The 15,532-nt window shown below is 31.2% G+C and overlaps 1 protein-coding gene across 2 annotated transcripts in view; it reads right to left on the reverse strand.

Moving 5' to 3' along the window:
* The window catches only part of VEL1 (vernalization5/VIN3-like protein), a 36,235-nt gene extending 27,877 nt beyond the window's left edge, over positions 1-8,358 (reverse strand). For both annotated transcript variants that reach the window (XM_088958243.1, XM_088958242.1), the window contains exons 1-3: positions 8,122-8,358; positions 7,934-8,009; positions 6,247-6,916 (exon numbers count right to left, since the gene is read on the reverse strand). In XM_088958243.1, the coding sequence (XP_088814369.1) occupies positions 6,247-6,916; positions 7,934-7,952 (689 nt within the window). In that variant the 5' untranslated portion in view covers positions 7,953-8,009; positions 8,122-8,358. The remainder of the gene's footprint in view (positions 1-6,246; positions 6,917-7,933; positions 8,010-8,121) is intronic.
* Between the last annotated feature and the right edge of the window lie 7,174 nt (positions 8,359-15,532).

Here is a 15,532-nt window from a genome sequence, read left to right on the forward strand (position 1 = left end):
GGTCTGGTTTGATTATGGTTCAAGTCAAATCCTTGAATATTGTATTCTAAATTTAGGGAATATGATTCCCAATTGGAAGAAGATAGGAAAATTTTCGAAATCCGCCCACCCATTCCGCACCCTTCATGGCGTCCATTAGATGGATCCTACCATTCTTTCAACTAGCACCTCCTCTAGTTTCTACCTGATCTGCAGATCCTATAGTTGCTCTTACCCCAGAGCCGCCTACCTCTTTTGACTTAGATCTTCCCATTGCATTGCAAAAAGGTAAACGTAGGTGTACCTTGCATCCCATATCCAATTATGTTTCTGTTTCTCATCTTTCCACTTCACATCGCCAGTTTGTTTCTTTTTTTTTTTTTTGATAATTCAGTTTGTTTCTTTGTTGTCCTCTATATCTATAAGGATGTCCAAGAGGCTCTTACTTCAACGGGATGGCATCAAACAATGGAGGAGGAACTCTCTATTCTTTAGCTAGGGCTGTTCACGGGTCGAGTTGGGTCAGTTTACTGCGGTTTTTCCAACCGACCTGACCTGGTCGGGTTACCTGACATAGAAACCGAAACGACCGAGTGCTAAGCAAAACCGACCTAGTCAGTTTGAGTCGGTTTCGGTCAGTTTCGGTTCTAAGTTCATCCATGTGATAAAATCCTGCTAATTTTAAAAACAATCATAAATTGAACATCATTTCAGTCATCTCCTATGATAAAATTTAAATGAAAGGTTAATCACAAAAGTTGTTCATTAATCACTATTCACTAATCCAAAGTTTCTTGCAACCATTCAAAAACTAGGTGGCCTAATGGGCTTTGAAACTTCATGTTTGAACTAGGAACTGAGTCGGTTCGGGTCGGGTCGGTTTCGGTTTAGGAATTTGCACAACCTGAAACTAACCTGTGCTGATGAAAACCAGGCCAACTCGGGTTGGGTCGGTCCGGGTTGGTCGGTTTGGTCGGGTTGGGCCTTCTTATGAACAGCACTATCTTCAGCATAGTCACACGTGGGAGCTCACCACTCTTCCTCTAGGCATGTTGTAGGTAATGGGTGTATATTGTTAAATATTTACCAAATGGTAATGTGGATTAGTTGAAAGACCGACTAGTTGCTAAGGGTTACTCTCAATTGTATGGGGTGGATTATATGGAGACCTTCTCTTCTATTGTTAAGATTGGTTTAGTTCGTATCTTGATTTCCTTGGAAGTTATGTATGATTGGCCTTTGTTTCAACTTGACATTAAAAATGCCTTCCTCCACGGTGATTTTTTGGAGGATGTCTACATTGGAGCAACCACCAGGGTTTGTTGGTCAAGAGGAGGATGGTAAAGTGTGTAGACTCAAAAAGGCAATTTATGGGTTGAAGCAATCTCCTCTTGCTTGATTTGGGAGGTTCAGTGAAATGGTGAAAGATTTTAGAATGAAATAATGTCAGGTCGATCACTCAGTGTTCATCCATGATTCTGAAGCCGAAAAGATTTTATTAGTTTTTTATGTGGGCGATACAGTCTAACTAGTATTGATAGACTAGGGATTGACAAGCTAAAGGCCTTCCTGCAAGACCATTTCCAAACAAAAGATCTTAGGAAGTTGAAGTATTTTTGGGTATAGAAGTTGCCAAGTCGAAACAATGTATAAATTTGTGCCAAAGAAAATATGTTCTTGATCTGTTGGAAGAAACAGGGTTGTTAGGTGCTAAACCAACTGAAACTCCCGTGGAACCAAATGCTAAGTTGAGCAGTGATGCAGGTGAAATGTTTGATGATCCTGGAAGATATAGACAGTTAGTGGGGAAGCTGAACTACCTAACCATTACTAGACTAGACATCTACTTTGCCGTCAATGTGGTGAGCCAATTTATGCAAAATCCCCAAATACCTCACTGGGATGTAGTTCTTAGAATTGTACGGTACTTGAAGGGAGCTCCAAGTCGCGAGTTGTTGTACAAGCCATGAGGAAGTGTTGAGATAGTCAAGTATACAAATACAGATTGGGCAGGCTCGGTGTCTAGCAGGAGATTCACTACAGGGTATTGCACGTTTCATGGAGGAAATCTGGTGACATGGAAAAGTAAGAATAAAATTGTTGTGGCAAGGAGTACTGCAAAGCTAAATATAGGGTCATGGCACATACCACATGTGATCTAGTATGATTGAAAAATCTTCTACAAGAAGTTGGATTCTCACTGAGCAAACCTATGAGATTGTGTTGTGATAACCAAGCTGCAATCCACATCTCATCTAATCCAGTTTTTCATGACAAGACGAAACATATAGAGGTTGATTGCCATTTTGTAAGGGAGAAAGTCCTTCTAGAGAGATAAGCACAGAGCACGTTAGTTTGGGTGATCAATGGGCAAACTTGTTCACAAAAGGTTTTGAGTTCAGAGAGAGTGAACTATATATGTAACAACTTGGGATTATATGACATATATTCTCCAGCTTGAGGGGGAGTATTAGAGTTGGCCACGTAGGGGTAACTTAGTCTTTTTCATTTTACTTTAAGTGGTAACTTGGCAATGCTATTTTATTTTAAATTTCTTGTCACATACTTAAGTAGGGACATATTTGACTGTGTACCCTTAATGAATATAATAAAAGGTTATCTATAAGAACCTAGGAGTAGCTCCAATAGGTGATAAAATGAGAGAAAGTATACTAAGATGGTTAGGGCACGTAAATAGAAGACCACCAATTGTGCCTGTTACAAGAAGTGATTTGTTACACATTGAAGGAGCTAAAAGAGCTTGAGGTAAACCAAAAAGGACACGGGGTAGAAGTAGCAAGAAATTATTTCCACGCTAATAATTTAACAGTGCATATGGCATTAAATAGAATGGATTGGTGAAACAGGATTCGTCTAGTAGACCCCATATAGTTGGGATAAGACATTGATGATGATGATGATGATAATATAAATGTGTACTATATTATAAATACTACAAATATATACAATATATAATTCATTATAAATAGATAATTATAAATATAATAAATACTTATATTTTTAGTTATATATAATGCATATAAATTTATATATAATATATAATATATAAATATATATTGGCCGATTTGGTTACCCATTGGGTTTTTCTTTTAGATTAACCAGGAAAAAAAATTGTCACCACCAATTTTTGAAAAACACCAAACTGATCAGTTCAGTTAACTGGATTTTCGGTTCAGTTTTTATATTTTTGTTGAGCACCCCTAGTCCCACTAATAATGACTACATGACATGTAGGAATGTCATACATGGAAGTGGCTCACAAAACCATAGCTGTTGAGGTTGCTAAGTCAATGCTAGTTTACAGAGGAGCACCTTGCTGCCTACGTAACTAGGTGATCTCAAAAGTGTTGCCTCTACAATTGTTTTTAATGTATATTAAAAAAAAATGGTTGCTTCCAGCTTGTTTCCCTATTCACCAATTATTTGATTCATTGGTTTAGCAACCAGAAAAACATCATAAGCTAACATGAAATAACCAAGCAATAAGAATAAAATTAAAACAGTTGATAGCCTATAAAAAACAAGGGGATGGGTGATGGGTCTCCATTCTGTTAATACAAAAAAGGGGATGCAAGACAGTGTATGAGTGTTTTAAGTCAATGAATAGGAAAAGTCAAGCACATAAAGGGATCAAGACCCTTTTAGTTTGAACATGAGAAAGATATAGAAGAAAGAATATGCAAGTTTGGTAACTGCAGAGAGAACAGGAGACAAAAAACATACAATGGTAGAGCCTTGTAATATTGAATATGTCAGAGATTTAGAGGAGTGTATGGAAGTATGTTAATTGTAAAGAAAATTAAAAGATAAAGTGGTAGACACCTATTCTAACCATAAAAAGAATAAAGAGGAGTTATTACAAAGAATTTTAAAATAAAACTAACAATGGAAGAGGCAGATCCCATTTTATGACTGATGTTGAAAAATGGTCTTCTACAATACACTTTGCCTTATATGATATGCTTTAGCTGCACTAGGAAGTCAAGCCAAACATATGGATGCTCTATCTGGAAGGTAATAGAAAGGACCTACAACAAGTTCACTAAGGCCTGAGGTTTGATATGGGAAATTATCAAAAAGTGAAGTTCTGGAAGGATGTATGATGTGACAGCAGACCTTTAATGGAATCATTTCCTTCCCTTTATGATTTAGTCGTGGATATGGAGGTGAACGTGGCTGATTGAATGCAAGTGCAGAATGGTATGTTGTATGGACTCCTCAATTTCGCATAAGCCTAAATGATTAGGAAGTAGGACCCATGATGGAATTGTTGCAACGGTTATATTGCTTACATGTCAACTGTAATAGAGCTGACAGAAGGGTGTGGATATGGGAGAAATTAGGCCAGTACTCTGTCAGATCATTTTACAACTATTTGGCAAGGTTAGATGAACAAGAACTCCCTGCCAGAAAAGTATTGTGCAAGAACATCTCATCTAAGGTGGCTTTTTTTTCTGTTTGGAGTGCATGTTTGAATAGAATCCTCACCAGAGACAACATGGCAAGGAGAGGTTTGACTGTGGCAAGTACAGATTGTGTCCTCTGTGATCGTTGTATGGAATCAGTAGACCATTGGCTGCTTAGTTACAGCTTTTCATATTCTATTTGGATCAGAATATTTGGCTTGTTTGCTACTAAAGGGTGCTGACCAGCCACTGTGGTGGAATTTTTAAAGAGTTTGAGATTGGAATGCCTGAGCAAAAGGGGAAGAATTGTGTGAAGCATTGCTCCTGCATCTGTGTTTTGGGTGTTAAGGGTCTTCAAGAACAAGAACAGTAAAGCAGAATTTTTTTTCAGAAGATAATAGGAAAACTATGCTCTTGGTTGGCTATTCACTAGATGTTAAAAGGGAGGAGTCATGATTCCTTTTCTGTATACAACAATCTTTTTGTAAACAGTCAAGGAATTTCTTTATAGGGCTGCAGAAGTATAATTATAATTAAATGAAATACCTTAATTTACCTTATCTCGAAAAGATGATATGGTTTAGCTGCACTAGACATGAAGTTATTGCACCTCCCATATAAAAATATGAATACAAGGCACAAGGCAATACCAAGAAAGGGCCATATCAAATATCAACTAAGCATCATTTGACAGCAATATGCTACTCCCTACACCCTACCTACCATCTTGTAGGGGATGCAAAGGTCTGGGTATGTGCTCAAACCATGGAACCTTATATTGGAGTGGGGAAGGGGGGTCACAACATGTGCTGATACAACATAATATGAATCATGTTGGGATGACCATGCAACCTAATATAGGGCCATGTGATGGCATAGTATCTAGCTGCAGGACCTGGATAACCATGACCTAATGCGGGGGTCACATTGTGATATACTACATTAAAGGGTATCCCTTATTTGTGTGAGATGAATGCCTTGGGATTCGCACTAGGGCATTTTTAAAATCACTTCAATCTTCTAAGTAGTTAAGAAAAATGTTTCGAAACATTTAACATACAAGATATATACCTCGGTAACAAGGAGTTAATTATGTCATACCACTTTCAACATATAACCAAAGTTTCATGGGTTTAGGTGTGGGTATCAAGTGCAGGTATATATGTTGACAAGTCAGATCCATCTCAAAGTTGCACATTTTGGGCTCCCAATGTCAACATTATAGATCCTGTTTACAGCATCCATAGTTATATTATGATTGCAATACAGATATTAAAATCATCCTTTGGCACCAACAAAAAAAATTGCAATAAAAAGTATTCAAAATGATGAAAATATAATAATGATTGGAATTTCACATTGCATGAGGTTAAAGGGATAAGAATCCGTGGAAATAGAATTAGAAAAATTAATTCTTTATGAGGAATTAGAATCTGGGGCAGATTTCTGGAGCTCTTTGAATGATTAGCTTTCTGGGTTTCTGATGTAATTTGTTTTAAGTCTATTTTGGTTTTTTTTTCTGACTGTTTTTTGGGGGTGACCTCTTGTCACTTTATGAGCTGTAATCCCTTTCCAGTAATAAATTTTTTTTTCTTTATTTGTCTTCAAAAAAAAGGGATGATTATAGTTGATCTTACAATTACCTCAAAAAAGGAAAGGCCTAGTTTGTCTTTGCATATACTCAACTTTCAATTTTTATTTGTATTATTACTTTAACTGTGAGATGATAAATTATGCCAGATGCATGCCCAAGTAGAAAGAGTTGAAATAGAAGGGGACGATTATTTGGACAGAATGGGTAGCACAAAATATGAAAAAGGAATTACATAGAAGCATTTACCCAAGCAAGTCATTCACTTTTCCGCAAGATATGCAATAAAAGCTGCCATCAAGTCTTGCATGGTGTCCATCTTTGGCAATGCCAGCTCTTTTATGCATAAGAGCACAGTCCAGATGGCATGACATGCCACATGAATCACCTTGACATGGAGGTTCTGAACTGCAAACCAACCAGAGGCTGGGATCCTTGTTGTCATCGTATTTACAACAGATGCAACATGAGCACCTTTTGCAAAATGGATCCTGTCGGTGCATGGTAGCTCTGCATGCTGAATTTTGGCAGTAGATGACATCATCTGGATCTCCATCTCCATTGCTGGAGGAGATATTGTTTGTTGCAATGGGGAGTCGAGAAGGATGATCAGTCTTTCTCTGCCTCTTTGCAGTACTTTGGTCATTTATGGGAGAAGGCTTTGTTTCAGGCTCTTCACGTTTCCTGGACTTCTTCTCTGAAACAATTTTAAGAAGATGCTCAATCATTTTCAACTTTGTCAAGCCAGTATATTTCCTTTCTTTTCCCATCTCTGCACACAGGATCTGCAAAAGTTCCCGACGGCTCCATGACTGTAACATTTCAGGGGCACCATGTGACCACTTTGATATTTCATAAACAAGTTCCCTTTTCTCCTCCATGCTCAACTTGCTGCATTTTGACGGATCAAACACAAATCCTGGAAAAAAGGGTAATGATTTGGATTAAACAGATCAAAATAGAAAATTTTAATTAGCATTTCTATACTAGTTAAAGAAAAAAGAAAAGAAGATAAACTTATGTCCACATCAAAATTACTCTGACAAGGCAAGGAACAATGTAAATTCAACTAAGCACAAACAGCATGACAGCATGTGAATACTAAAACATGCTCCCCTACAGTAAAGATAAAATTTGAGATTCTCTTCTTTTATATAAAATATAAAATTCATCACCAATCAACAAAAATAAATTTCATTAAAATAATTAATTTGCCTAGAAGTTTCGTATACCTTACAAACTCTTAGCTGATCAAATAAATTAAAACAACTAACCGTATAAAAAGACATTAAACAAAAGGTTGACCTTCATAATAAAAGACACTTCCAGCTACATCAATAATGTAAGCTTACTTCTACAGAATAATAAGAACTAACCCACGCCACTAATAAAAAAAGGAAGATAACTTTATGTGAGCATCAAAATTACTTAAGCGGACAACCACTTATACGAGATCAAATGCGATTAACCAACTCAGTATTCACGATGATAAAAGAAAATTATCCAGCAAGCGCATTTATTAATAAAAATGACAATACTGCAGATATTCATCAATCGGAAGGCCCCAGAAACCAAATCTATCTACGAATCGAAGCAGAGCAGTCTGGAAAGAAAGCAATAAGAGGAAAGAAGAGAAAATCACAACTGATAGGCGGAAAAACACGACTCAACAGAGGATTCCCACAATTTGATAGATGACCCATATCAAATAAACCTTCAGAAAGAGTGGCAAATTACACAAATCCCAACAGATCAACAACGCAAACGTTAAATTAAGTTTTTGCTCTGCTATGAAAGATAACAGATCAAAGTCTCTAGCGACCATGCTAACCAACTGAAAACCCAGATACATTCGTCACAGAAACCAAGAAAAAAATAACACAAGACACAGAAGAAATCGAAATCGAAATCGAAACAAGAAAAAAAAAAATCTTACCCTCGTAAGAAGATTCCATGATTAAATATCCGCCTTCTCTTCCCACCACATTACAACCGAAAGCATAACTCCTCTCCTGCAATCAATAGAGACTCGGAAAAAGGAAATAAAAAGAGAAAAATAAAAGAACTAGAAACAGAAACAAAGAAATCACGGTATATAGACGGATAAAGAAGAGAAACAAATACCAAGAATCGACGCTCGAATTTCTGTCACAGCGAACGAATCCATCACTGACTGGTCCTCTTCCGGACCAGAGGTGCGTAAGGAGATTCGGGCCCTTTTTGAGATGTTCTATGAGAGAGAGGGAGAAGAATAGGGAGGGTGGGAGGGGAGAGAGGGAAGGAAAGAATATAAAAATAAAAAAGAACCAAATAAATATGGCTCAGAGTAAACATATGGCTCAGAGTAAACATCACATCAGCGCCGTACAGAACGCGCCCAAGCCTATTTATCATTAAGAGATATTTCTAACATACGGTTAGAATGCGCTGTGGGGCGCCGATATGAATTCCTCGAGTAGGGGCAAAAGCGGCTGCATGTCATCTTTTCTCGCATCAAAACGTCGTTATCTCTTGAGCGAGAGAGATGGGAATAGGAAAGACTTTTCTTCTCAAGTACGGTCCATGGTAATTGGTAAAACTCTGTCCAATTATCCTATTGTTAGGGCTTCAGTTTTGAGCTGCTTTTCATTGAGTCACTTAGAAGAGTTTACTTAAACAGTTAAACCTGCTTCATTGAAAAAGCAATTCCTTGATGCCCGTTTGCGAGAGCTTCACGCAGCTGGTTTCTGGCGTTTCATGAGCTGAAAACCCGAACGCTATGAAACCAATCTAATATATATATATTAAAGTAATCAAATCAGGCCAAATCTTCTTCATGTCTTTAAACTGTTAAATAATTTAGATATAACAAATTCACAATGTACTGTCGTGTCAAGTGGAAATCTTTCACCCTCAATTTTTTCTTAAAAAAAAAAAAAAAAGAAGAGTGGAAATTTGAAAAATAACTAACTCATGAAATAACAAACAAATTGTAAATTATAACAATTGAAAACATCCAAATTTCTGCATAAAATTCTGTAAATTTTTATTCCATTAATGCAATAATCTTCAGTAAACCCAATAATCCAAGAACCCAAGTAAAGTTCGTATCTTTCTTCACATTTGGATTATTCTTCATCTTCAGAAAAATTACAATCTACTACTCATACAAGACATGTCTACAACTCATTCAAGCCTGGAATCTCAGAGAAATTAATTCTATTATGTTAGTTAAATTATTATCATTGGAATTTTATTAATGTTAGAGGAATTAATTGTCATTTTTTTTGTTTTCTGTGTTTACTTTCTGTTGAAGAATTAGGTTTTAGTCGGTTCTTTTTTAGATTTGTAGTTTGATGTTAGTTAAATGTTCATATTTTTTAGAATGCACACGTGACCACCGGCATGTACTGCTTTCTCCTCTAGCAGTAGAAGCCTTCATGCTTATAAATTTTTCTTTCTGGTATACTATAATCTCCACCAGTAATACTTGCATAATACTGATGAAATAAATTTCTTTCAATTTTTTTGTTTCATTTATTTTATTTTGTGTTTTTTTTTTATTTTTTAAATGTTTTTTTTTTTTGTTCAAACGGGTGATAAACCACCACTTTTTGCGTTGTCGAAAGAATGCATGTTCGTCCTTTGTATTCGTCGCTTCAACGAACGAACGAATTGGTTTTGAGTAAAGAAGGAGATTGTTACGGGTTTTCAGGTCGGGCCATTAAATGGTCCTGTTTTGTGACTTAAACACTGTTGAGGACCGGCCCACGATTTATAATTACTGTTAATTACTGTTGTGGGTCTGGCTATTTAATTACTATTAATTAATTACTGTTGTGGGTCGAGCTATTTAATTACTGTTAATTACTATTGTGGGTCGGCTATTTAATAACTGTTAATTACTATTGTGGGTCGGGCTATTTAATTACTGTTAATTACTTAAGTGATAGTAAATAATGATTTATAATTAATTAATTATATCTATTAATTACTATTAATAATTAAATAATGATAATTAAGAACGCAGATGGTAATAATTATTTTAAAGTGATAATATTATTAATTACTGATAATCAATGATGTAGTCTTATTGTTAATTACTGATAATTACGTAATTAAGGTTATTTATTAATTTATGATTGTTTTATGTAATGTTATTATCAATTACATAATATTAGTATTAATTACTGATAATTGCCGGTAATTGCATAATGTTATTCATTAGCATTTTATATATTATTATCAATAAATTTAACAATAAAATAACATAATAATCCAATTATCAATTAAATTGTTTCATTATCAGCTTGGTATTAATTAAATTGTTTAATTATTACTTTATTAATTAATTAAAAATAATAATATAAGGAAATAAATTATTAACTACTATTTTTAAGACACTCATACAGTCTACGGGTCCATATAAATTGACCCTTATATGTCAAACCCATAAAATTATACGGGTCAATAAATTCAACTTGAACCATTTATTACTTTAATTTACCATTCTTCTTATTATTATTATTATTAATTTATTTTATTATTTAATTTATTTTTTTTTGTAATTGGGTAATAATATTAACTAGATTTGTAATTATTTAAATATTTACTTAAAACTTTTTTCCAACCAAGTATAGTTATTATTTATTAATTACTAATTATTTTACATAATTTTATTATTAATCACGTTTATCATTAAATTTAACAATATAATAACATAATAATACAATTATCAATTAAATTGTTTAATTATTATTTTCATTAAGTAATAAGAATAATAATAATAATATAAGGAAATAAATTATAAACTACCCTTATATGTCAAACCCGTAAAATTATACGGGTCATTAAACTCAACTTTAATCCTTTATTACATTAATTTAACCATTCTTATTATTACTATTATTACTAATTTATTTTAGTATTTAATTTAAAATTTTTTTACTGGATGATAATATTAACTAAATTTGCAATTATTTAAATATTTACTTAATTTTTTTTTCCAACCAAGTATAATTATTACATAATAGATGTGTTAAGTCATATTTGCATTTGCGAATAAACACTAATGATTTGGCCTAACAATTTTAATTACTGTTAATAAATATTGATTATCATTTTAAGGTTTAATTACTATATTCAGTAATTATTATGGGGCCCACTATGAATAAACATTAATGATAATTGATGATTCTTATTTTGTTTTAATATATATATTATGTTAGTGTTAATTAATTACTGTTAATTAAATGAAATTTTATACTATTTATAGCTTAAATTATATTTACTATTAAAAATCGTTTAGTTACAGTTTTAAAAATATATTATTTAAAAAAATACTATATTAATTAAAAGATAATTACTGTTAATTGTTGTATGATGCACTTTTATTTATTTTAAATTAAATGCACTTTTATGGTAATTAAAAAATAATTACTATTAATTGTTTTATGATGCACTATTAATTACTGCTATTTAATTAATAAATATTTTATACTGTATGATGAACTGTTAAATAATACTGTTTTTTAATAAATATTGTTAGTTATTTAAAAATACTATAATTATTAAAAACACTGTTAATTACATTTTAAAATACTGTGATTATAATTACTGTTAATTAAAATTTAAATTACTGATAATAAAGAAAAAAATAAAAGTAATTGTTTTAAAGTAATAATATTATTAATTACTCATAATTAATTCGGTAATTTTATTATTAATCATGTAATGTTATTATTAATTACTGATAAATATGTAATGTTTATGATTATCATTGTATATATTATTATCATTAAATTTAACAATATAATAACATAATAATACAATTATAAATTAAATTGTTTAATTTTCAATTTGGCATTAATTAAATTGTTTAATTATTACTTCATTAATTAAATAAAAAATATTTAATAACAAAAAATTAATTACTTAGCATTAATTATAAAATATTAAATTACTATTACTTAGCATTAATTATAAAATATTATAATTATTATTATTATTTACAAAAGTCCAAATAATTTTTCATTTTCAATACTAACTATTTTTTCTCTCATTTAGTTTTCCAAAAATAAAAAATAAATGAATGATATCTAATATATATATATATATAATGTATGGATGTAAGTATATTAAAGGAACGCTTTCAGGTGAAAGCCCTCCTCTGTCAGACACTTGGCCTTCTCAAATGCCTCTCATTCAGAGACGTGGCCATACAAAATTGGAGCAAGCCAAAGCCCCCCAAGTCAGACACTTGCAACAATTCACGTATCTGAATTTCAGGAATGCAAAACCCCTCACGTAGTCAGTTTAGGAGGCCACGAAACGAAATTGTAGGAACATGAGACGTTATTGGGTTAGTAGGAAGAGGAAAGGTAAGGAATGCAAAACCCCATTCAGAGTTTCTGATTGCATCCACCATTCAGTGTTTTCAAACTTTGCACCTCTGTTTTTAAACTCCGGTAAAGGAAAAGTTTCAGCAATCTCACCACTACCCACTACGATTGACAATGCAGATCTAAAATGGTTAGTGTTCAGAAAGTGATTCAATGCGGTTAGTGTTCAGAAACTTCAATTTCTGTATATTTTTTTAGAATAGTTTCCAGTTAATTTCAGAGAAACTGACTGCATAAATAAGGAGAGTAGTTTCGTTTTTTAATTTCTGTTAAATATGAAGGAAAGTGTTTGCCTATTTAAGTTTAAGTTTCGTGTTCATTCTTTGTTTAGTTTCTGGTTAAATGTTTCTTTGTTTTAGGGTGGTAAAGCACCCATTTTTGGCCAGTCAAAGGCTACTCTAACGAGTGAATGAAAATTTTCAATATCTATTTAAATTAGTTTTCTTTTATTTTTTATTTTTCTATTTAAATTTTCTGAGGTTATTTTACATTTTTTACATCTTATTTTGTTGAAATGGGTGGTAAAGCACCCATTTTTGGCATGTTGAAGGCCATTGTTTTCGCCGCTCTAACGAGCATATTTTGATCCATATTTGGGTAAAGAAGATGATAGAATTGGGTCATTTGGGTCGGGTCATATTTTGATCCATATTCGGACTATTTCACATAATGAATTGGTCTGGTTCATGAGTTTACTAGTCAGAGTCGGTTTGATGCATTTAAAATAAAACTGATTTATTACTTAACGATAATTATTTATTTATCATTAATTAATAACTACTAATATATTTATTAAAGAAAATCACGACGCATTGGAAATGGTATTAACTACTAAACTCTTGATAAATTAGAGATAATTATTAATGAAATTGGAAAGCAATGCAGTGCCACATCATCATCTGGCAATTTTCACCATTCTGCTCAAGCCCCAAGATAAATTCGGTTCATTCCAAAAATGTAAAAGGATAAATTCGGATAAAATAATCGAACGTGTCAGCTCCATTATTCTTTATTTGAAAATAAGCCTTAATCCTTGGCGATGCAATGTTATTAATTGTTTTTTAATAAATATTGTTTATTATTTAAAATACTATTAATTAATAAATACATTACTATTAATATATGCTGTTAAATGTAATTTATTACAGTTTAAAAATAATTATTGTTAATTATATTACTGTTAATTAATAAATACAATAATTTTAATGTATTTGTAGTAATTTATTAAAATATTATAATTATCATAAATATTAACTGTAATTTTCATAATACTAAAATACTATAATTATAACTACTGCTAATTATAATTTAAAAATAATTTAGTTACATTTTAATTACTGTTAATTGTTGTTAATTAATACTATCTTAAAATTTAATTAGTGTTAAATTTAAAAATAATTACTGTTAATGCTGTTAATTACAGATAACGGGTTTTTGGGTTGGACTTCTAATTAGTCCGGTTTCATTTCTTACTGTTAAATACAACAATTATTTACTGTTAATTATTGTTAAATAATTCCGTTTTTAATAAATATTGTTAACTATTTAGAAATACAGTAATTATTAAATATACTATGAATTAATAAATACATTACTGTTATTAAATGCCATTAAATGTAATTTATTACAGTTTAAAAATATTTAATGTTAATTAATAAATACATTATTTTTATTGTATTTATAATAATTTATTAAAATACTGTAATTATAATTACTGTTAATTACAATTTAAAAATTATTTATTTACAATTTAACTATTGTTATTTGTTGTTAATTACTATCTTAAAATTTAATTATAGTGAAATTTAAAAAAATATTAATATTAGTAGTATTATAATAATACTACTACTAATAATAATATAATGAAATGAATTATAAACTGTCTTTTTAAGAAACTCATATACTCTACTGGTCGAAATAAATTGACCCTTATAAGTCAAACCTATAAAATTATACATGTTATTAAATTCAATTTGAACCGTTTATTACTTTAATTTAACCATTCTTATTTTAGTATTTTATTTTTATTTTTTTTGTTATTGGGTAATAATATTAACTAAATTTGTAATTATTTAAATAATTACTTAAAATATTATTTTCTAGCCAAGTAAATTATTATATACTAATTACTGCTATTTAATTATTGATAATTACTGATAATTAATATGTATATATATATATATATATATATATGTGTGTGTGTGTGTGTTAAATAATTGCTGTTAATTATTGTATGATGCACTTTTAATTATTTTTAATTAAATGAAAATTTCTGGTAATTAAAAATTAATTATTATTAAATTCTGTATGATGCACTGTTAATTACTATTATTTAATTAGCAAATATATTATACTCTATGATACACTGTTAAATAATACTTTTTTTAATAAATATTGTAAACTAATTAAAAATACTGTAATTATTAAAAATATTGATAATTAATAAATGCATTATTGTTAATAGATATTGCTAATTAATAAATATCACTGCTAATTACAATTTAAAAATAATTTATGTACAATTTAATTATTGTTATTTGTTGTTAATTACTATCTTAAAATTTAATTACTGTGAAATTTAAAAGCATGTTAAAAAATAATTACTGTTATTTATTGTTAATTACTGAAAACTGGTATTTGGGTTGGGGTTTTGAATAGTCCGCATTCATTTAACATTAAATACTATTGTGGACCACCCCATGAAATATAGGATTAATATATGTAGTGAAAATTGGTTGCTTTGATGTTGATCTTTACTGTTAGGAATTAAGATTTGATCTTTGTTGACTTTTAATTCAATGTGTTTGTTCGTGTTTTGGTTTGAAATATAATACCATCAGCATATGGCAAAGTTTCTCATTTAATTGTGTTGTCTTCAGAAATTTGTTGTAAGATAATTATGTTATCCCCAAAGATGTACGGTAAGTTGTGAGGATTTGGGTAGAGGTTGTTGGCTGAGAGCTGAAGTTGGGATTTAGGTCGAATATTGGGCCAACTTGGTTACAGTTTAGCCTGAGGTTCAACTCTTATGTAGGCTATAGTTTGGCCTTATTCATGCTTCCGTGCTCCCACATTGAAATAGGGTGATCTTTTTCAGGTGGCCCGGCCCAATAATTATGGGCTTGGGCCTAGGTTTAAGTTCATGCCTAGAAAGA

The sequence above is a fragment of the Nelumbo lutea genome, chromosome 8 (assembly GCF_056320005.1).
Source record: "Nelumbo lutea isolate HS-2025 chromosome 8, American lotus-T2T, whole genome shotgun sequence".
Lineage (NCBI taxonomy): Eukaryota > Viridiplantae > Streptophyta > Magnoliopsida > Proteales > Nelumbonaceae > Nelumbo > Nelumbo lutea.